We start from the raw sequence: 22,984 nt of genomic DNA, 5'->3' as shown, positions 1-22,984 counted from the left end.
ACTGTAGACCAAAGAGTAGTGACTTCTCTGGATAACTCAAGCCAAGGAGCTAGGGCTACATCACAAAGCCCCCAGCAGACACCTTGGCTGATGGAGAAGTTGGAGGGAAGGGAAAAGTAGTGACTGGCCCATTCGAATTTTTGTTAGGTGTTCATGTTGAATCTAGGAGTCCAGGGCCAAGAAAGCCCAAGGCACTCTTGCAGTGCAAGTGTAAGCTGTAAAGCTCTCTCGGGTGGTAATGGAGGGAAACGGTTCTTTCCGGCCGGATCACTAATATCTCTGTTGCCCAGGGTAGTTTGCTTTTGAAGACCGAACTCTCTGCTCTTATGTTGGAGCCTGATGAAGACCTTGGTAGACTGTCGATGTGGTTACTACTTAGAACTGCAGAGTGAAATGAACATTAAACACAGTGATTATTGTGCCCCACTTGGTCATGAAATTTGTCCATATTAGAAATTGCACTGGGGGTGCCTGGGTGGCTCATTCCATTAAGCATCTGCTTTTGGCTCAGGTCATGATCCCAAGGTTCTGAGATTGAGCCCCACATCAGGGGCTTCTCCGTCTGCCCTCTGCCCCTCCCCCCTGCTTTTGCACACCCTCTCTCTTTCTCGCATGTGTACGCATGCCCTGTGTCTGTCTCTCAAATAAATAAATAAAATCTTAAAAAATAAAAATAAAAATCACACTGAATTAAGTGTTTAGGGGTTTGATGACTGTGAGGGTTTTTTTTCCTCTATCACCTCATGGGCTTGTGTCACACACTTTAAAGAAATTTGGTTCTATTTTATTTTCTGGGCTTGCTTGTTTATTTTTCTGAATATTTTTGCAATGAAATTGCTCCTGGAAAATGGGGCATCGAGCCAATCCCTGTTTTGTCTGTCTGTGTGAAACTGGGTCTTCTTTGTCCTTTAACCTCTAACTTACTGCGATCCCTGGTTTTCCCATCCAATTGTCTCCCACACACGTGCACTCGTGCGTATCCTCACACACACACCCGCACAGAACAGAGGTGGGCCGCTGTCCACTAAATGCGGCGCTCCGGGAATGTCTGTCATCACTCTTAGCTCTGTCGTCTCAGTGAGTACAATCACTTTAACTCTTCCTTTCTGAAAATGGATAACTCTGCAGAATTTCCATGCTATTGGGCCAGAAAGCCAAAAGTAAAATACATGATGCAGGGAAACTCGACTGGTAGAGGTGATCGTCTCACATTCTCGGGTTGAGTGGGAGCTGATGAGCTGAGGTGTGCGTGTGTTATTCCAGGCTAAAACCAGCCGCATTTCACGGTGTGCGAGAACTTGTCTCTACCCCCCCTTTGGGATTCCTTAGGCCCTCCAGGTTCAGCATATTTGGTTAAACTTTAGTCTGTGTAGTTAGATTCTGGCTGTTAAATGGTATCCCTCTCTCATTTTAAAAAATAATAATAATAAAATAAAGACGTTTTGGACATTCAGTTATTTGTCTAAGTTGTTGAGTAATGGCCGTAAAGAAGTCAGAACCACATGGGTTTGATTTCTCTTGTAATTCTCGGTGGGTTTGGAAATTGATACAAAAACATGTCTGTGACCAACCTATTTTTTTTCTAAAGTTTTTTTTTTTTTTAAATTTATTCATTTGACAGACAGAGATCACAAGTAGGCAGAGAGGCAGGCAGAGAGAGAGGGAGAGGGAAGCAGGCTCCTCGCTGAGCCGAGAGCCCAACGCGGGACTCGATCCCAGGACCCCGAGATCATGACCCGAGCCGAAGGCAGCAGCTTAACCCACTGAGCCACTCAGGCGCCCCTGCGATCAACCTATTTTTAAAATTACAGCAATTTGCCATTTTCCGTGTGTCTTGTAATCGTCCTCTTACTCTTGATCCTGTTTGAGGTACTTTGATTTTCTGTCTCTCATAGAATATGAAAGAGACTGATACAATTTCCTGCAAGAGCCTTCCTCTGGTGTTTGTGGTTCCTGGAAGGGCTTGTGTGAAACACAAAACAGAAGTTTCAGTGACATAAACACTGGTTCCGTTGACCCACATAGAGTGCAAGGAGATTGTTCGAACTCCACGCTGCGTGTCATGACATCACATAGTGGGTTTCCATTGGGCGTCATTAGGAAGGACAGGAGAGAAGTAGTTATTTTTCCTCAGGTCCTGCCCGTGCTTACAGCTTCTCCCAACTTGGAGAGGAGACTACTACAGCACTTACTTCACCTGCGTTCCCTGTGGCTGTGATTTCTTTGCATGGATCCCCTCCTCTAAGTGGGAGAACTGTAGACATTCTTCACCGATAGTCGCAGTACCCACCCCCAACCCTCACTAAAAGCCCTGGAAGCTTTTTATGTAATTGACGCTCAGTCAATGTGTATTGAGGGAAGGAATAAAAGTGGAAAAATCCTTGTAACAATAGGCTGGAAATTCTCCTTCTGCAGCATCAGTATCAAAATGTGCTCTTTAGCTCAGTATCTCCCGGTCATATTTGGAGAGAACACAGGTTATCCTCAGTTACTTTAAGACGTTAGGCAAATTAGTAAAAGAACTGTCCCAATAGAAGCAACTTAAAAATGCTCAGGTTGGGGGTGCCTGAGTGGCTCAGTGGGTTAAAGCCTCTGCCTTCCGCTCAGTCATGATCTCAGGGTCCTGGGATAGAGCCCCGCATCAGGCTATCTCCTTAGCGGGGAGCCTGCTTCCTCCTCTCTCTCTACCTGCCTCTCTGCCTACCTGTGATCTCTGTCTGTCAAATAAATAAATAAAATCTTTAAAAAAAAAAAATGCTCAGGGGCTGCCAGAGTGGCTCAGTCAGTTGAGCATGAGACTCTTGGTTGTGGCCCAGGTGGTACTATCAGGGTTGTGAGATCGAGTCCTACATCAGGCTCCACATTCAGCGGGGAACCTGCTTGAGATATTCTCCCTTTTTCTCTCCCTCTGCTCTTCTCCCTGCTCCTGCACACACACACACACTCTTAAATAAATAAAAATCTTTTTTAAAAAAAATGCTCAAATTCCCTTTTTGCCTTCCCTCCTTTTTTTTTTTTTTTTTTTAAGTAGAAAGATACTGAAGAAAGAGAAGTCCTTTACTAGTAAGGACACTATATTTAATAGTGTCTTTCCTGAAATTTGGTATTAATAGAGCTGACTTTGGTTCCATTGACTCCTTTGCTTTTACTCCCCTGTGGTTGTGTTGGAGATTAGAGTTGGCCATGGTATTTGAAGGTTTTTGTAGCGAATAGCCAGATGCTCATGTTGACCAATCCGTAGACCATTCCAGACACCACAAATGCGTGTCTGGGTGAAGGGAAAGGACCATGAAGCCTGCCAAGGCAGTTTCACTTAAGTCAAGAGAATTTTCTTGCCCTAAATTAACTGGTTTTCATTAAAGATGGCCCCTATGTTTAATAGGACTGTGCAGTCCTAAATATTAAAGGTTTTGAGGCACAGTCTCAAGCAAATAATGTTGGATCAGTGCCTACATCTTCTATATCCTGGCCTTTCACGAAGGTACTCAGTGAGGTGAAGACAGATGCTTTCATCTCTTTGTACCTCCCTTTCTTCTAAAGAAATGTCATCAATCTGATTCAACTTCAACCAACAGGGCTGGGAGGGATAACCAGGGATAGGAAAGGCTGAGACTTGATACAGTGCATTCATTCTGCAGTACTTCTTTCTGCTCCTTGTGGCCTTCCTCCACTCACCTTCTCTGGCAGGACCTGCCAGTTTCTGGGGTGGGGCAATGGGCCATGTTCTCAAAGAAGGCCCTCTAGCTCATGGAGCCTTGCTGAATTTGGAAAGCAGAGCACGTGTGTGCTTAAGCCACTTGATCAGCCTTGACAGGCCGTGCTGAGAAACTTCAAACCTACACAGCAACTGGCAAAGCACGCCCAGGCTGCGGGGCATCTGTTTGTGCTCAGCAGAATCTCCCCAAGTGTGAAAATTAACATCATTCAATGTAGGCTGATTTTCCGAGCTTTGAGAACCAGAGCTGGTTGAAGAACTGTCTCTTGATCATGTGTTGACGCTGGCCTCTGACAGCTGACGCTTGGCATCCCAGTGAGGGGATTGAAAGAGCAAATGTCTGTGACTTTATTAGGATCCCTGTTTCTTGGACTAAGACCTTGGTGGATGGATGGATGGATGGATGGATAGAGTAAGCACGAAATGGAAATCAGTGCTGAAGTCTGCCTTTCGTGTGCCGTCAGGAGACCCTCACTTTCCTTGATGGTTCAGAACCAGGAGATCCAGGATTCCAGGTCTCCACTCACATTAAATGGCAATTGCCAGAGAAGTCTTCCTTTTATATCGTCCCCCGATGCTGGGTACTTTTCTCCTTGTAAAGGCTCATTCACAGTTACACATAAATAACTGTTCAGGTGGTTGTGTTCTGTGTTCCTCACGAAACCGTACATAGCATGAGGCTTGGGGCCCCGTCTGTCCTCCTCACCACTGCAGTCCCAGGTCTTTGTATTTCCAGAACCTGATACAGTGCCTGGCCCTTAGAGTCATTTAATAAGTATTTATTGAATATTGAATACAATCATGATGGTTGTCATTTAACCAAACAGGTACTGTCTACTGTCTACTCTGAGCTAACTGTGTTTTAGGCCACAGGTCAGCAAACTCTTTCTATAAAGGGCCAGATGGTAAAGAATTTTAGGCTTGGGGGCTGTCCCTGCTCCTGTCTGTCCCTCTAGCCTGAAAGCTGCTGTAGTCGCTCCATATGCCAGTGGGCGTGGCTGAGTGCCAGTGACACTTGATTGACAGAATCAGCCTGTGGGATTTGGTCTGCAGGCCAGAGGGTGCTGACCTCCATGGCAGCTACTAGTCACGGAAGGAGAGAAAAAGCAGGAACCTCAGTAGGAAGATGGAAAAGAAAGCTCTCCTGAAGTAGCCCCTACATCTTAGTTTGTGAATTACCCTAATTTAGAAACCAAGATGTCATTGTCACTGTCGTTCCTCTTTTACTTCATCCCTAATCAAGGGAGGATGATTGTCATCATTTTAGATGCACTGAGACGTGTAGAAATGTAGTCACCAGACTTAGCTCCCAGTGAGGATCCAGAATTTGCTAATGAGGGAGAGGGGGCTGGTGGTCCTAGATGGTGAGGTCTGGCACTAATGCCAGAAATTCCTGCCATAAGCAGCCTTCTGTGAGGTGAGGTCTGAAGATCTTGGAGAGGACCTTGAAGGTCACAGATGTGGTCCCCAGAAATGCATGTGTGCTCTGAACCGGAGCTCATTAGAAGGCCATCTCATTGTCGCTGTAAAAGACAGTGTCGTCAGAAGCTGCTGAGCTGATGGTTTAAAGCTTATCTTCGGGGGCCTGGGTGGTTCAGTGGGTTAAACCTCTGCCTTCAGCTCAGGTTATGATCTCAGTGCCTTGGGATCGAGGCCCGCATCGGGCTCTCTGCTCAGCAGGCTCCCTGCTTCCCTCTCTGCCTGCCTCTCTGCCTACTTGTGATCTCTCTCTCTGTCAGATAAATAAATAAAATCTTTTTTAAAAAAAGCTTATCCTCTGGCAGAACTGCAGTTTGCTCCTTTGGATCTGTCCTTGAGGTCGTGCTTCAGGCCAGCCTGGCTGTGGTCATTGATGAACAGTAACAGCTGCCAACATTAGCGGAACGCTTACCATCCTCCAAGTGGTACCTGTAGCCTCTATAGGTACCAACAACCCATGAGGTCGGTATCAAAAATACTGTATAGACAAGGACTCGGAGGCATGGGAAGGCTGAGTCACTTGTCCATGGTCATACAGGTGGCGAGTGGAGCAGGCATGTTTTGAATGCAGGTCATTCTGAGTCTGGAGCCCAGGCACGTACTAAGCTGGCGAGGGGAGGCCCTTCTTGTGTATCAGGAGGTGGAGAGAACTTTTAATGTGAGCGGGGACAGTGGTGGACTCGCAGTGATCATAGAACTTTTTCAGAGTAACCTGCATGTTTTACTAACGAAGAAACTGCAGCCCAGAATGATCCAGTGGTTTCTCCAAGGTCCCATCAGTGTTTAATGGCTAAGCTACGATGAGAGTTGGAACTTCCTTTTTTACATTTTTTTAAATAAAGATTTTATTTTTTTATTTATTTGATAGACAGAGATCACAAGTAGGCAGAGAGGCAGGCAGAGAGAGGGAAGCAGGCTCCCCACTGAGCAGAGAGTCTGATTCGGGGCTTGATCCCAGGACCCTAGGATCATGATCTGAGCTGAAGGCAGAGGCTTAACCCACTGAGCCACCCAGGTGCCCCAAAGATTTTATTTATTTATTTGACAGAGATCACAAATAGGCAGAGAGGGGGAAGTGGGTCCCCGCTGAGCAAAGAGCCTGATGCAAGGCTCGATCCCTGGACCCTGAGATCATGACCGGAGCTGAAGGCAGAGGCTTAACCCACTGAGCCACCCAGGCACCCCTATTTCTTTTTTCCTTCCCCTCTCCAAAGGTTATCTCTTTTGATTCTTGGGCTGATGAATGATTTCATATTTTTATCTCAAGAAGAATCTGGGATAGTAGGGTGGGTGTAAGTAATTCCTTCCTGGAAGTGTTATTTGGTTGCAAATTATTTAGCCCAGCACTGTGACTCTATAATAATGTCTTTGCATCTTCTCAAGTGAGTTCAATGATTGGAATTAATATTCTGTGCTTCTGACTTCTATATCTGTCTTTGAACCCTGGCCAATTGTAACAGAAGGCCTTGTTGGGTAATCCAGTATCTCACTTCAAATACAAAACAAAAAATTGTTGAGACCAGAATAGAGCTCAGAGTCTAAAAAAAAAAGTTTTCTCAAAATATCCGTGAAATTAAACGTTTTGTTCTTGAGATCGTGAAAAATAAAAATTAAGCAGAATACAATGAGTAATTCTGCGGTACGGTTCCTTTACAATTCATTTTTGAAACTATTTTTGGTTCATGAATTGTAGTGAGAGCATACAGCTGGATCTTAATGGAATCCGAGGACTTTGAGAGGACAAAATGTTTGTTTTAAGTCCAGAAAATTTGGTCTTAGACCATTAAAAATAAGCTTGCATCTGTTACTAATTTTCTTTTTGCTTACAAAGACTGTGGTTTGGTAGAAAGAAGAGAAAGAAAAGGATTGGTTCAAAGCAAGTTACAAAAATGATAATGGGAGGGAAGTGTTACAGAAGTCGAAGGAGGCAGAAGACGCAACTGCGGGCCTCGTATTTCTTTGTTCTCAGTCCGTCCTAGAAGGACTGTTTCCCAGGTAGAACAGCTTTCCCAGCATAAATGTCACTCTGAGCCAGGTGCTGGTGTTAAAACTTAACTGCCATCCAAAGGGCCCATTCGAAAGTCATAACTTTTTATTTTTACATATTAGCTCAGTTGGTTAGAGCGCGGTGCTAATAATGCCTTAATGTCTTAATCAAAACAGATATAGATATATAAAGGGTATATATATATATATATGTATACATACATATATATATATATATTTTTACACATTTGAGGTGTATGATGTGTGAGGCAACGTAGCAACCACCATAGTCAAGGTATAACCCGTGTAGATCCCGTGGCCCTTTCCTAGCCTCCCCCCGCCCCCTGTGTATCTTCATGTCCCTGCTCTCTGTATTATGCCTGGGTCTTATGGTCGTTTTCTAAACTGGGAACCACACTATCTGCTGGGTCATACCTGGAAATAGAAGTGTCCATGGTTTATCTTTTTATATTAAGAAAAGACAAAAATAGAGAAACAGTCTTCTCTTCTCTGATGGGGAAAGGGCGGTTTAAAATCGAGTCACGGACATGTCTACAGTCAAACCAATGCCCTGTCCGTCCTATATTTCTGGGGCACTGTTCATTGCCTGGTTATCTTCCTGTCAGCAGTGAGAGGGAAATAGCAGTTCATTTTTATTTCAAGTAAAAAAAAAACAAAACCAATAATAAAGTGGGAGGTTGAGCTGTACCTTGGGAGCCTGAGCGGATGCATGGGTGTCTGCTCAGTCCAGCAAGTTAGCAAGCTGCAGAGGTCATAAATTGAGGTAGGTTAAAAAAACAAACAAACAAACCAACACCTATGAATCGTACCTGAATGTGTTAGTACAGTTTCCAGCATGAAAATGCAATACGAAAACCAAATTAGATAAAATTTTATTTTAAGAGATTATATTGTATTCAAGAGAACTATATTTATAGAAAATTATATTGAGGAGAACTACTGGTATTCAGGTATTTCTCCCATATAGCTAAGGTAGTTTACTTTGGGTGCAACAAACTCACATTGAGGCCTGGATATTAACGAGCCATGGATAACTTATAAGTTATCTGTTCTATATAACAAAATCTGCATTTTATGATATAATGAAAATATAAGGATGTTAAGACCAAAATGTATTATTTCCGTTTATTAGATGACTAGAATATTTCCTGGTAGGTTTTGTAGCTTTCTAGTGATAAGGACCTGAAGCTATTGTTTAAAAAAATTCTTTTTTAAGATTTTTATTTATTTATTGTGAGAGAGAGAGCATGAGCTGGGGGAGAGACAGAGAAGCAAGCTCCCTGCTGAGCAGGAGCCTGATGCGGGGTTCGATCCCAGGACCCCAAGATCATGACCAGAGCGGAAGGCAGATACTTTACTGATTGAGCCACCCAGGCGCTCCTGAAGCTATCATTTTCAAGTTTTGTTTTAAAGACTGTGTTAGAATTCACTCACGTATCAGTAGTATCCTCTTCCTTGGTAAGCTGTTTCCTAATCCTGCCATAGCTGTTCCCCTATGAAACACTTCCATTGTCTTAGATTCTTTTTTTTAAAATATTGATATTTTGATTTTGATTTTGTTTTTTTAAATTTAATTTCATTTTTTCAGTGTTCCAAGATTCATTGTCTTAGATTCTTAACATCCTACAGAGGTAGTATGAAGTACACTCAGTAGGAAGGTTCATACAGGAAGACACGGGCCACTATATGTGGCATACAAGGCAGAAGATGGTAAGGACTCATCGGACAGCTCCCCGCACCTGCCGCCCCCTTAACAACTTATATGAGTTCAGGCTCTCCCATGCAGGAGAGATCTGTTTTATCAAAGGAATCAATTTTAGTATATGTGCTGCCGAAGCGAGCACTTATCAAAGGAATCAGAAAAACTTGCAGGGTGGGTCTTGAAAACCGTTTCGTATTTTAGGGTCTTCTTGCTGCCTTAGTACCATGAAAAAGAGACAGTTTATTTTCTTTTTAAATTAGAAGGAAATTCTAAATTTAAGCTGAAAAGATTTCTGGTTGAGACCAGGAGAGGAGGGTGCGTTCTTCAGAACCCCTTTCCTCCTACTCCGCACCCCCCACATCCTTCTTTCCCCTCCCCTCCTTTCTCTGCCAAGTCTCTACAAAACAGTTGGGTTAGAACTCCTGTTCTTGGGGTGCCTGGGTGGCTCAGCGGGTTAAGCCTCTGCCTTCGGCTCAGGTCATGATCTCAGGGTCCTGGGATCAAGCCCCACATCAGGTTCTCTGCTCAGCGGGGAGCCTGCTTCTTCCTCTCTGTCTGCCTGCTTCTCTGCCTACTTGTGATCTCTCTCTGTCAAATAAATATATAAAATCTTAAAAAAAAAAAAGAACTCCTGTTCTTAATTTCCATCCTTGAGAATTCCTTTAAAAACAGTTCACTCCCTGAGCCATGTAGAACAAGCCCCCACTGGAGTGTCCCCGTGTTTGTTAATAGGCCTACTTAGCCACCCACGCACACAACCTCTGTCTCCAGTCGCCGGCGGAACCATGGCAACCTGCTCTTGGCTCCTCAGAGGGCTGGAGCTGCAGACCCTTTCCAGAAATCACAATCTGCCGTACCTGAGAAACCTTAAAGACAGCGAAAAGCTAAACAAACAGCATTTGGGGTCAGCGTTGTAGTGTATTACTTTTCTTGTGTCTGAATTAATGAGTGTGGCTTTGAAGGTCAATCATCTCTCCTCTTTCACATCAAATAAGCCTCGTGTCAGTAGCTGACTCTTCTCTGATGTAAACAGTGCCCTGTCTGGATTATATTTGGGGGGTCTCTTTCTAGGTTCATTGGTTTGATGCTGAAACTGAGGTGAGCAGGTGAGGGCAGAGGCCCAGAGTGCACTCCAGTGTAAAAATATCATTTTTTTTAAGGTTATTTGTTTATTTGAGAGAGAGAGAGAGATCACAAGTAGGCAGAGAGGCAGGCTGAGGGGCCAGGGGGAAGCAGGCTCCCCTCTGAGCAGAGAACCCGATGTGGGACTCTATCTCAGGAACATGAGACCATAACCCAAGCCGAAGGCAGAGACCCAACCCACTGAGCCACCCAGGCGCCCCACGTAAGAATAACTTTGAGGCACAAAGAACCTGCATAACGTGCAGTGAGCTAAATGATATAGGTCCTATTGTCTCTGTAGTCACACACACACACACACACACACACACACACACACACACAGAGTTTCTCTTAGTGTCAATGGGGGACTTCATTTACCTCACAGTGTGTAGCTGGCCCTTGGGACAGAGTCCTGCCTAACATCTGTCCAGTGTTACAAGACACGGTGCCGGGGAGCTCAGAGCCGAAGCATCCCTAAGGAAGAAGAGACAGGAGAAGAAATTTTAGGGAGAGAATATGGCAGATAATTATTTGGACATCTTTTCACAAGAGTTTCATCAGCAGCACAGAGAAGGTTCTGGTTACCAGAGCTGACAGCGTTGGGCACGTCCTTCTGAGGTGTTCCTTCTGAGGTGTTACCAACTGCCAAGATTTTTCTTGTTGGAGAAGGAGTAGATGTATAAAGAAAGAGGACTGAGTGTCTTAGTGATCTTTCATTATGAAAAGAAAAATCTGCCTGAGCTAGCTTAGGGCCGGAGAAGAGGACTGTTTTCTGAGAACATAAGGTGTGAGGGAGCAGCCAGGCAGCGAGTGCAGGCAGACCTCTTGAGGTCTAGGGGCCCCGGGCTGTCTGTGAGCATCAAGACAGGGTTGTGTTTAGGGGTCTGTGTCTGTCTGCATGGCTGTTTTTCTCCCTCTAGTAACGTAGCCTGGACTCTCACCCACCTTTCCCTATCTCCCTGCTTGAGTCTTCACTCTTTACAGTATGGCTTTCTCTGTTTCTCCAAAGAACATGCTAGAATATGGCTGCTAGTGGAAGACCTGGGTTACCGTCCAGGTCAGCCTCACACCTCTCCCTGGCTCCCACTTGCAGGTTCCCAGACGAGAGACGCTAGCTGGCCTGGCTTGCATACACCGCGCCTCAGGTTGGAGTCCTTCAGATGGGGAGCGCAGATGAGGGCAGATGAGGGGGACTTTGTAGTACACTCCTGGCTGCTTATCAGATTAGCCCTGTGGATAGAGGCTTGTAGCTATTGTTCTTCTAAACGGAGTGTTAGCCAACTTCGTGGAAGTTGTCTGCTCTGTGGAGATCCGTGGAAGTTGTCTGCTCTGTGGAGATCCCGTGAGGAGGCTCATGCCTTGCACAAGCTGTCTCACACTAGTGCTGGACGTGGGGCCTCTGCTGGGGTACACGGAGGGCCTGGCCACTGTCAGTCCCGTCTCCTCTGACTCCTGCAGTCTACAGCCTGTTCTCTGGTAACATCCTTCACATTATCTCTACTCAGGGCGGCCCAGAGACTGGACTCCTAAAATCAGTCTCATCGGTCAGAACGAGACTTCTGGTCATTGGTGTTTCAGAGAGGAGTGTTGGATTGTGCCTGCCTCGTCTTCCCTTGACTCTGTCACCACCACTCCCTCTTGCCACATCCAAGGCAGTGAGAATGTTCCTTGAGAAGTGCCCCAGGGAAATTATTGCGCAAAACCAGGTGCCCAAATGGGCTAGTTGTGCATTGCTATGTGAGCACATGGGATTTTGGACTTCAACAGAGTTAGCTTGGTCTGTGTTGATGTCTACACACACATCACACACCAACGATGAGTGTGATCTAAGTCCCCAAAGAACCTGCGAGTGAATGGGTTAAACCGTGGTTCTTGCTAAAAGGAGAGAAGAGGAAAGAGAAGACCTTTCACCTTCCACGCATTCTAGTAAATTAGTCAGCCCTTGGTCAAGGTGGCAGCAGCTGGACCCCCATCCCTCTAGTTACATGCGGCTCCGGGAAAAACTCCTCAAAAACCCATTCTCTCAAGAAAAGCCTAGGAATTGATACCTGCTTGAGAAGAGCCAGGTCACAGCTTTGCTCCCTCATGAACTCCAGCCAGAGGTTGGGGTGCTGCATTGGAAACTAGCAGTGCGGCCCACGGGGCCCCGACACCTCCTCCCACCAAGTCCGACCCCACACACGGTCTCTGTCCCTGGGACGCCTCAGCAGAGGTGGCTGGGGCCCACCACTCTGTGGTTCAGCCAGGCAGTCTGGCCTGGTGCTCGGAGCCTATGTGCAGAAACCGTGTCCCCAGACTGGCCACTCTGGACACCCCCTGGAACTGGCAGGGGAGAAGGTAGGACGGAAAGGGAGCCTCCTGCTCCTCTTTTCACCCACTCTCGCCCTTTCTGCGGGACAGAGACAGCTGTGTGACCCACACAAGGGTCCTAGCTCACTTCACTCTGCTTTTCTCGGTTGTCACACGGAGTCGTCGTGAGGAGCAGAATGAGGTTCTGTTATAAGGCTCTGGACACGGGAAGCCCCCACTAAGGTGTCCACTCCTGCTGTTGTTCTCTCTTGTCTGGTGGTTCTAAACCTCCTGTCAGTCACACGCAGTAGTGTGTGACCTTGGACCCGGCACGTCTCTCAGGTCCAAGGTGAGCCGCTGTGCAAAGGTGCCGGAAGCCAGCCAGGTCGGCCTGGCTGCGAAGCCGTGCCACCTCTGTGGTTTCCAGAGTAAACAGTGTATGAGCAGACATCCTCTGTGGAAATGGGACCAGAGCCATCGGCTCAACAACCCCCTGCTCCACGCAGTTCAGGGTAATTCATATCCACTGAGTAAACAGAACATTCTGGGCAAGAGTTCTCTGGTGTCAACTTGCCTGTTCTAGGAATTCTCAGTATATACATTGGATCCCAACCAGAAATTCAGCGTGAGGCTGGTCTTTCTTGACATTTCCCAAAGGGGCTTAGCTCATAATAAGCTGAAGGGACCTTCTTAGGCAGTGATTTCACCCCTGAGACTCTCCCTTGGCATCTCCTCCATCCTGTGTCTCCAGGACCACAGGCCCCCTGCCCACAGGCTCACCGCCAGGATGGCCACTCCCCCTTACATGCTAGCCCTCCGTGAGACGGCCTCTGTGTTCTCACAGCACCCACACAGGCATGTCAGAGCGACTCATCACGTGGCCTCTGCATGTGTCCTTGCTCTCTTCCTGCCCGACTGAGAATGGCACGCCATGACCTATTCATCTTGACACCCTATAACGGATCATGCTTTTAGGAACGCCAGCAAGGACCATCTTCACAGTTGACACTACCTGGGCATTCACCGTGCTCATCTTTCAAGCAGGGACTGTTGTGATCCTTACCTTAAAGGCACAGAGTGCTGTGCTCATGAATGTGACCAGAGAGGCACAGAGACATGTTCTCTCTCTCCACTGATCCGGCACTCCCACTTGTGTGTGCCTGTCACTCAGCCCCAGGGTCATTTGCCTCAGCAGGAAGATGGAAATACGAGTGGTGCCTACCTCACCCAGCAAACTGAGAAGAAAGGGAATAATTAAAAGGAACAAAGACACTACTCTTGGAACAAAGTAGTCATTCCGCAAACTTGAGTGGGTTTTGTTACTGTTGCTATTGCCATGAACACTGTTAGTACAACTTTACCATGGAGAGCACTACTTCCTCTCCGTGGACACAAACTTCTGAGCCAGTGTGAGTGATGCTAAGTGTGGTGGCTGCAGCCTGAAGGCCGAGGTAATTTCCAAACTCGTAACAGAGGTGTTTCCACCTGCGAATTTCAGTTCAGACCTCATGGAGTCTTTGCTTAATAGTCACGTCTTTGTGTCGTGGTGTACGATGTGAGGTTCAGGGAGCCTGAGCAGAGGAGGGAACTGGGGGCATCCGTGGTCTGTCCCAGATGTCTGATGAGTGGTGGCCTCAGTGGCAGAGTGGCAGCTGTGTAGCAAACGCTGTCAGAAAATACCTAGCAGCTAACAAGAACTACCATGTATTAAACACTCGGCCATGAACTTGGCCTGGTAGAAAATCATCCATTCACGCAATAGTATTGAGCGAGCGGTGGTTCTAGGCTCGGAGAGTCAATAATGACCAAAACAGACTCGAGGTTAGTCAGGTCTTTAGGCTTTGTGTATCTCATCTCCATTAATAGGGCCATCAGGCAGCTCTGTGATGTAGCTGCTTTCTCATGAGGAGATTTGATGAGATGAGGAAGCGGAGTCTCCGGTGAACCACGCCTGAGACCTCATAGCCGGAAAGTGGTGAACTTAGGGTTTGAATCCTGTTCTTTCTGAGGTCGAGGTGAATGCTTTAGCCACAGTATGATAGCAAGGAAATAGCAAATGCTGGAATCCAGGGTGAGTGTGTGTGCGTGTGCACATGCTTGCATGTTGGAGTCGAGGGATGTTTAATTCAGAAACCTAAATAGTTGTCCTTGTGACACAGCAGTAATTGTGACCATCAGTTTGCAAAACTCGAGAAGCCCTGATCGTGCCTCTGGTCTTGAGCTCAGGTCTATCATTTTGCTCTCTTCTGGTCAAAATCATTGTGTCCTTGGCTGCCCTCAAGACAGAGAATAACTTCTTTGCTTAGGCTGATAAGCAGATAGAAACTGCAAACCTTAGTGGCTGGTTCTCAAGCATGCTGAGTGCCTGGGTGCCCTCCAGATCCTGGACAAGGCCCCTGGGCACCATGCCTGCTGAGATGTTGTCCAGACCCGTGGGGCTTGTGTTCCAGTGTCCTTGACTCTGCACCGTGAAGTGCTCCGGGTCACTCAGGGCTATGGGTGGTGGCGCAGAGCCCGCAAACTGCTGCTGACCCATCTGTTGAGGCCTCTCGCGTGGCCATTCTGCACGGATGACGAAGTTTCAGAGGTGGCATCTCAAACGCCACTGAAAGGGAGAGGTAGGAAGGACAGTAGGGGATTGCAGCAAGACACACAAATAGCCTGAAAGTGATTCTGTGTTCAGTGTCAGGGTCTTGGTGGCCTCCTTTTGTTTCCGGGGATACCATGGTTTCCAGGCAATACATGTGCTCCTTAACCGTGCAAGCCTTCTCAGTCTGTCAGTCTTGATGCTGTTGCTTTTGCACACGGATCCTGTCCATGGGACCTCACAATGCAGGGGCGGAGCAGGCCAGCAAGAAGGACATTGTACCTGAACATCAGGGACCCGGATTCTGGCCCTGGCTCTGCGCCAGCTGGCAGGGGGACCTTGGACAAGTGCCTTCGCTCCTGGGCTTTCCTATTCTAACTCATAAAGCAACAGGGGTGGGACTGGAGGGGGATATTTCCTGTGATCCCTTCCGGCTCGAAAATTGCGAGTTTGTTAGTGGGTATTTGCAGGCTTAAAGTGCCTTTTTTGTTCTCAAGCCCTGTATTCAAAAGCATGTTTCCTGCTCCTTGAAGGACAGCATTCATTCCTTCGCTTCAGTGCCCACAGGGCTGGTCCTTCATGTTTGATAACTCTTGGTTAAATTCAGGGGTGACTCTATGAGGAAATATGAATGAAGGAAACCACTGGCACGCGCTGCTGGAGCTTCTAGACGGTGGTTTTCTGTGCTGTGGTGTGGGCACCGCAGGATCCATGTAACCCGTCAGAGGCATCTGAGTGGCGTGGGCCCCCGTAGGAATCAACCTCTAACTCCTGCTGTGCCACTGTTGTCATTGTGTGCCTTGTTTTTGACAACTATGGAATAGTGTGCACACAGTTTACGTAACCAATTTCTTTTTCAGTAATGAGGTTTTTTTTTTCATGCCACTAGCATCCTCTTATTTATTTATTCATACATTTATTTTTAAGATTTTATTTACTTATCTGGGAGGGGCAGATGGAGCGGGAGAGAAAGGAGTTCAAGTGGACTCCGTGCTGAGCATGGAGGCCAATGCAGGGCTCCATCCCAAAACCCCGAGAACGTGACCTGAGCTGAAAGCAAGAGTCGGATGCTTAGCTGACTGAGCCACCCAGGCGCCCCTGTTGTCTTATTTAATTTCAGTGGCTGCAACACAGTGTCTTGTAGGGTGTGAAGTCTTGTACATTGAGTCCATTCATGTCTTTTCCGTGTTATAAACAACATGACAAATATTCTGATTTATTTTAAAAATGTGTTGATTTTGTTAACAGGAATAATATCTGATAAATAATACTGACCCCATGACACCGTTGGCCATTCCTGCTTCAACTGAGGTGGTAGTTAGTCAGCCGGAAGGCTGTGTGGAAGCCACCGAATGTCGGGCAGCCTTTGCTCTCCACGTGCGAAGGGACCATGATTGTCATCCGTTACACGGTCGTGCAACAGGAGGAAAGCCATCTCCTAAACCAAGAGCATGTCCCTAAATCCAAAGTAATACCCTTTCCACTCTTGAGCAGAACTAGGAAAAGATGTGGTGGTGGGGGGAGGGGCAGGTCATATGGGAAGAGGATTCAGCCCCGGATTGGAGGCCTGGGTTGGAGCTCCCCTCTGCTGTCTGGCCTCAGGATTCTGTGAATGGGAATATTAGTATTGTTAGTCCTGGTTGCCCTTTCATCATGGGTTCTGAAAACAGACGCAGGGGAGGTTGGGAGCATAAAATGAAATCCTAGGTACAAGGTTTATATGAAGTGTGAAAACAAATGTACAGAAGTGAGTTATGGAGAAAATGGGGTGTCCCTTTCGCCTCTGGAACTGTGACCTGTAATGTATCTAGAGTTACCGAGGTTTTTGAGCAAATCCTTACCTCACACATCACCGCTATTAACAGGGAGCAAAAGCAGTAATTCAATCCTCTGCGCTCTGCGTGCCTTTTTATTTCTAATCCCTGCCAGATGTAGACTGGCCATGAGCCCAGAGGGTGAGTGCTTTCTAATAGAGGTAGTTTTGTACTTGTCTCCCTTCTAGACAAAGAATTCTTGAAGGAGAAGGAGAAGTTGGAAATGGAGTTAGCGGCAGTGCGGACCGCGAGTGAGGACCACCGGAGACACATTGAGATCCTGGACCAGGCTCTGAGCAACGCCCAGGCCAGGGTCATCAAGCTGGAAGAGGAGGTGAGATGGGGTTGGGGGCAGAGCCCAAAGAGCCTCCGTTTCCTTTACCCAACCGGCACCCCTCAGTGGAGCCAGCTCCAAGGCTTTGAGTCACGGGGAGGGATGCAGCAGGCCTCCCAAATCAAAATAAATGCCAGCAGAGTTTATCCAGCCCAGAGCCAGGCCAAGTGTGAACGGCAGCCGTGAAGGAGCTCACTTTCCCCCCGCTGCAGACCAGGGGTGGGCAAGCGGCCAGGGCTGGAAACAAATGGAAGGACTGGAAACCACTGGTACCTGGAGAGAAAAGAGACTAACAGTTTTTATTTTTTGTTTTCGTTTTCTAAAAATAGTTTATTTGCTCCATCTTTGGGCTCTTGATTGCATTAAAAAAAAAACAGAAGTCTTCCAGTAGGGTAGAGTTGGTGTGGCATTCAGCAAAGCAGTCTCCAGTTTCCAGAAGTTGGCTCAGCTGGGCAGTGAATCCCCTGGTCCCGGAATGTGTGATCCCTCTCAAGCATTCTGGATTTGGTGGTTTCTGAAGAAATCAATCCCTTAGCTGTCATTTTGTGAGGCTGACTTTGCCAGGAATCCCGACGGTGGACGTCGATCGACCATTTCTGAGGGTCAGGCTGGGGGGTGCAGGCCGCAGACGGCAGCAGGAAAGGAGGAGCAGCCTAGGCAGGAGGACAGCAGCCTGCACCTCTGGCCCCCACGGCAGCCAGCCCCCCAGGATACGGGGCCTGAGCTGTGCAGAGCCACTGCCGAAAGTGGAGACTCAAAGTCTGGAAGAGGTCTAAGGGAGGTATCCACACAGTACTGCCATCGGTGTTGGGGCGCAGCAGACAGTGTTGCTACTCATCCAGCTGTTGTCGAAAATGAAAAGCGGCTCCCTCAGAAGGCCTCTCCTGACACCGGCTAACTCAGGGGTCCCGGCAAATTCAGTCATGGTGCAAGCAGCCGAATGGGAATGTTGCTAAGTCAACAAGGGTCTTCTCCGCTAGAAGCCTTTTAAACCCACAGTCCAGTACAGGACCTGCATTTTAAGTCTAGCATGAGGACCCAAGCAATAGCCCCAGAGGATTCCCAGTTACCACTGTGGGACCCATTAACTAGGATGTACATTTGGTGCAGAAAGCGACCTTAATCCCTAAAGGACACAAGATCTGCTCTGAGGCCAGGAGGCCAGCACTCTTCATTATGGTTATAACTGAAATGACTCAAGCGCCATCGCCATGTGTGGAGCCAAGGAAAATTACAATTTTAAAAATCTTGTAAATTTAATATTTCTAATGAAGTACAAGTTAATTGAGAGCTTCCTAAAGATAGTTTTTGTTTTGTTTTGCTTTTATAGTCACTATTGTGGATGTTCTTGTTGTTCTAGAAATCTTTGATTGCGTGTAGCTTCTCCAGCATCTCTCTTTGGACTTCCAGTGTCACTCTGTGATCTTATTCACATTTCTTTTGAGGGGTCTGAATTCAGTTCAGAGAGCTCATCCCAAGTGCTTACACTGACTCCAGGGCCAGACTACAGTGAATTTGAATCCTGACCCTGGAATGTGTCCCATGTGTGACCTTGAGCAAGTCATGTAAGCTCTTTAGTTCTCTCTCTTAGCTGGAGACGACCCAGGAGCAGTCCCTTTACTGATACCGGAGGATTCAGTGAGATCTTTGCATATAAAGCACAATGCTGGGCATGGAGAACTTGAAAAACGTTGGCTAATGTGAACTCTTATTCTTAGTCCTCCCCATTCCAGTACACTCCTCGCTAGACCAAAGGCTGAGACAAAAGCGAATGAGACAGAGCCATGCCTTTGAGAATCTTGGAGTTTATGAGAAGTAAGAGCTCTCCATTCAACAAATATTTTTTGAGTACCTACTGGATGCCGGGTACTGTTGCAGGCACGGGGGGAACACGGTGGACCTTGGCCCAGCAGGGACCGAAAGGCACAGATCTCATGGCCTTTCTGTTCTAATGGCCACATGCCCAGAAAACTGGACAAACAGTGTAGGATAGGGCAAGCAGTATATGAAGGGGACTCACAGAATGTTTTCTCAGCTGAATCGGCTTCTAGCACAGAAGCCTGCAGTTAGTAGGTTCTCAGATGTCTATCCAACTGAATCAAGCCATCAGAAGCACAGTGAATGAATGGGCCAGATGGAAAATGTTGCCCAGAGGGGTTTAGAGCAGGCTTTGAGTTTGCTGCTGCTCTCCAGCCCCCAAAGGTCAGAGGTCTCTCCATCCTATTCCAGTGGCTGTGGCCAGGATATAGGCGCAGCACCTGCAGTGCAGCCTTCAAAGTGAGAAGCCACCGTTGGCAGCAGGCTCTTCAGTCACTAGCATGTTCCAGCCTGCCAGTGTGATCGCGGGCCGAGCTCAGGATCTGGATTCCCTGAAAAGCCTCAGCATACCCAGGTGCAGACAGGAGCTACCATCTGGTGTCTTCTCATGCATGACCAGATCGAGTCAACGCCACAGCCGGACGTTTGGCACAAGCTGATTCCCAGGAAGTTAGAAAGGGGCCTGGGATTTATGGACGCGAGCCAGGCTCCTAACTGGAGGAAAACAAAGTCTGGGAGTGAGAGTTGACGTTGTGCATTGTGATTCTAAATCCGTGCCTGATGTGATATTTCCATAAATCCTTTTTACCTCAGTCTCCATCTCCTCAGTTGTGGTAGTGGGTGGGGGTGTTCATTGTGCCCTTCCTGTCTCTCCGGGGCTGTCCACTACTCCCCTATAAAGGGCCCAGAACTCTTGTGAAGAAAGATACTCCACACGTATCTACAATAGGAAATTTTATCTTTATCACAAGTGTGTACATATACCTACAATTTCTCCGTGATAGTAATTTACAGTTACTATAGAAGATTTGAAAACTTCAGAAGAAAATAAGGAAGAGGAGAAATTCTTATTGTGCCATACAGATAAATATGGGTGATGCTTTTAAAGTCTTCCTTTCCAGTCTTTTTTCCCAGGTTTTTGATGATAGGCAGGCAGAGCTGTGAGCATGTATGTGATTTTTTATTTTGGGTTTTTTCCTTAACATTATAGAATAAGCTTTTCCTTGTGGGCTTAAAAACTCTTTACCAACTTCATTTCCCATGTCTGCAGATGTTGATAGGATTAAGTAATCACCAAGGAGGGAGCTTAGAGCTGGACCCATGGCTGAAAGCAGGTGCCCTGGTAGGGGTCTCTCATTCCAAGCGTCCCATTTGTTCTAGGTGTAACTGGTGTCGTTTGGGTCAGTCCTTTCTGTCCCAGCACGGCGGGGAGATGGCATTAGGTAAGGGCCATCCACTTGTAGTTCAAACACGATCCCCAGCTAATCTGACCCCTCACACCCACCTCCACCTCAGCTTTGAGAACTGCCGGTCTGAGTTCTCTGCTCGTCTTCACTGTCCTCTGCTCAGTTACGAGAGAAGCAAGCCTATGTGGAGAAGGTGGAGAAGCTCCAGCAGGCCCTGAGCCAGCTGCAGTCTGCATGTGAGAAGCGGGAGCAGATGGAGCGGAGACTGCGGACCTGGCTGGAGAGAGAGCTGGATGCGCTGAGGACCCAGCAGGTGAGGCCGGGGGCGACCATTCCTCCAGCACCATGCTGTGGTTTAGGTTGTGCGCTGTGCATTGTGGACTCAGAGGGGACAGAGAGCTTCTGTCCCCAGCAGACCAACGTCGTGGCCCATGGAGAAAAGGAACCAGGTGGTCCCCTCATTGCTGGGACAAAAGTCCTTAAAAGAGAGAAAGTGCTGACCCCTGGGGGGCTGGGCACAGGGGAATGCAGCTGGGGAGGACATTTGGGTAGGACTTTGAAAGATGAGTTTGTTGGACATTCTGGGGGACGAACGTGAGAGGTAGTGGAGGATTTTGCATAGGGGAGAGAGGTATGAAGCGGCGCATTCGGGTGGCTGGCAGCGGCTAGCTGGGGGAAAATGCATAGCGCTGAGGCATCAGAAGCCGGCTGGTGGAAGGCATCCAGTCAGGTTGAGAGATTGTATTTGTTCCTGTGGCCAGCAGAGAGCCAATGACCGGGAGCTTTCTAAGCTGGAGAGGAATATACAGCAGGTCAGAAAAAGAGCCATCTCGTGGCCTCAGGAGGGTCTGGAGGGGAGACTGTGGAAGTCCGGGGGGCCAGCCGGAAGGCTCTTGGTGTCCTGAAGTGGGATTACATGTGGGAGCTAGTAAAAGGGTGAAATGAGTCGGGCGTGGTCATCAGTGAGTTTTCCAGGTAAAGGAGAGGAAGGAGTTCAGGGCTCTCCCTAGGACATAATATTGGCCACAACCTCCTTCCCTTCTTTCTGCCAGTCACAGCTGTCGGTGTAACCTAGCTTCTGATGAGCTTAGAGTCCCACAGCCGAGCCCGGGTCCATGTGTTCCTCAGCGAGGAAAACTCTGCCGCTGGTTTAGACTCCATAATACACTGGTCAAAGACTCCTGGCTCCCGAGAGCGCCTGGGGCTTGTGTGTCAGCAGCCAATGCAGTGGGCAAAGCCCCCTGCGCAGCTGCTGACGGGCGTGCTCAAAGTTGGGAATCAGGGAAATGCAAGGCAGGGCTCCGCGGAATTATCACTGGATAGAACATAGTGGTTGTGGTTGGAATACTTGAAAACACTTGAAAGCATCTGTTCGGGCCAGCTCAGCTCTTTCTCATGGCAGGCACACACATTTTTCTCTGGGTGTGTGTACTTGATGAAGGAAGGAGGTGTTAGTGAGATTGCCCAGAGAATTAAGGAACCTACCTGGCCTCCCGCCATCTCGGCTTAGTTGCGAGCTTGTAGGAAGGATGAGTCTGTCTCTGGACTTCTGAGCCATCTAGCCTATGCTGTGCACCCTGGTATTTAAAGGCCCACCTTTGAGTTTTTCTCGGTTAATGAGAACTTGACCTTCCCATCTACAAGGTAGGCTTCTCTGGTGCCTGCTACCTCGCTGGTATCTGAGGGGTACTCATGAGACTTTGGCCAACAAAAAGAGCACATCTCAATCCTTAGAGCAAAAGGGAATATTCTTTTCCCAGTTAATGTGCCAACCCACATCCTAGAGTCAGATGACTTACCCTTGGATCTCCTCTTTTGAGAGCTGTGAAACCAGACTCAACTCCATTACCCTTGTTGTTATAAGGGATCTCCCGCCACCACAGAAGTGAAATCATACTTAGCATTGTTGGAAGCTTAGAGATGAAGAGAAGAGGAAGGGAAATGAACACATTTAAGAATTCACTGTCTTCTCTTTCTTACAAAGAGCTCAAGATAATTTTTACATCTTACTACCACAGGAGTCCTGTGAGGTAGAAGAGAGAAGAGAGGGGGAACATTCTCAAAGAGGAAGATGAGGCACAGGGCAGTTGAGAGACCAGCCCAAGGTCATTAGCAGATTAGGACATCCATCATTAGTGAAAACATGAAGGACAGGAGATTGAGTCTGTACTGTTCGCTGTGGTAATGCTAGCAGTAGGCACGTGGTGAGTAGATACTTGTGGACGAGCTGAGTGGGCAGCAGAAGCTGGCCTGCCTGCCCTCTCAACCTGTTTCTCTGACCAGCATCCTTATCCATTAGACCATGCTCTCTTTGTGTTATTGAATCCTGAAACTCGTACTTTTATTTGAGTAACTCTTAATGACCTGACTCAGGGGCCCTGTGGAGGGATGCCATGATCTCATTTGAGGCCGAGAGGATTTTGCAGAAATCAGCCAGCTGACATGACATCACATGGGGGTGACACAGAAGATGACGGGCACAGATGGCAGCCTAGCCAGGCCATGGGGTGTTTTTCTTGGAAACTTCCTAACAGCAGGGGAGCTTCTCATCTCAATGGACTGGTTCATTTGTCCCCCTGCCTGAGGTCAGCGCCTGGCCAGATGGAGTCAGTGGGTTTCTGTACAGGTTGATGAGGACAGTTACGTGCTTTCTGCTCTATTCTTGCTTAAGTGTTTGGTACTAGACCAGACTCTAGAATAGCTGTAATTAA

At 47.6% G+C, this 22,984-nt stretch overlaps 1 protein-coding gene across 10 annotated transcripts in view; it reads left to right on the top strand.

Annotated features, from left to right (window-relative positions):
• AMOTL1 (angiomotin like 1) overlaps nucleotides 1-22,984 on the top strand; it is a 148,206-nt gene that overhangs the window by 112,106 nt on the left and 13,116 nt on the right. For all 10 annotated transcript variants that reach the window (XM_032356419.1, XM_032356422.1, XM_032356420.1 and 7 more), the window contains 2 exons: nucleotides 16,904-17,049; nucleotides 20,437-20,586. In XM_032356419.1, coding sequence (XP_032212310.1) covers nucleotides 16,904-17,049; nucleotides 20,437-20,586 — 296 coding nt within the window. The remainder of the gene's footprint in view (nucleotides 1-16,903; nucleotides 17,050-20,436; nucleotides 20,587-22,984) is intronic.

The sequence above is a fragment of the Mustela erminea genome, chromosome 9 (genome assembly GCF_009829155.1).
Source record: "Mustela erminea isolate mMusErm1 chromosome 9, mMusErm1.Pri, whole genome shotgun sequence".
In the NCBI taxonomy this organism is placed as follows: Eukaryota; Metazoa; Chordata; class Mammalia; order Carnivora; family Mustelidae; genus Mustela; species Mustela erminea.
This window is presented reverse-complemented; position numbering and strand designations above follow the sequence as displayed.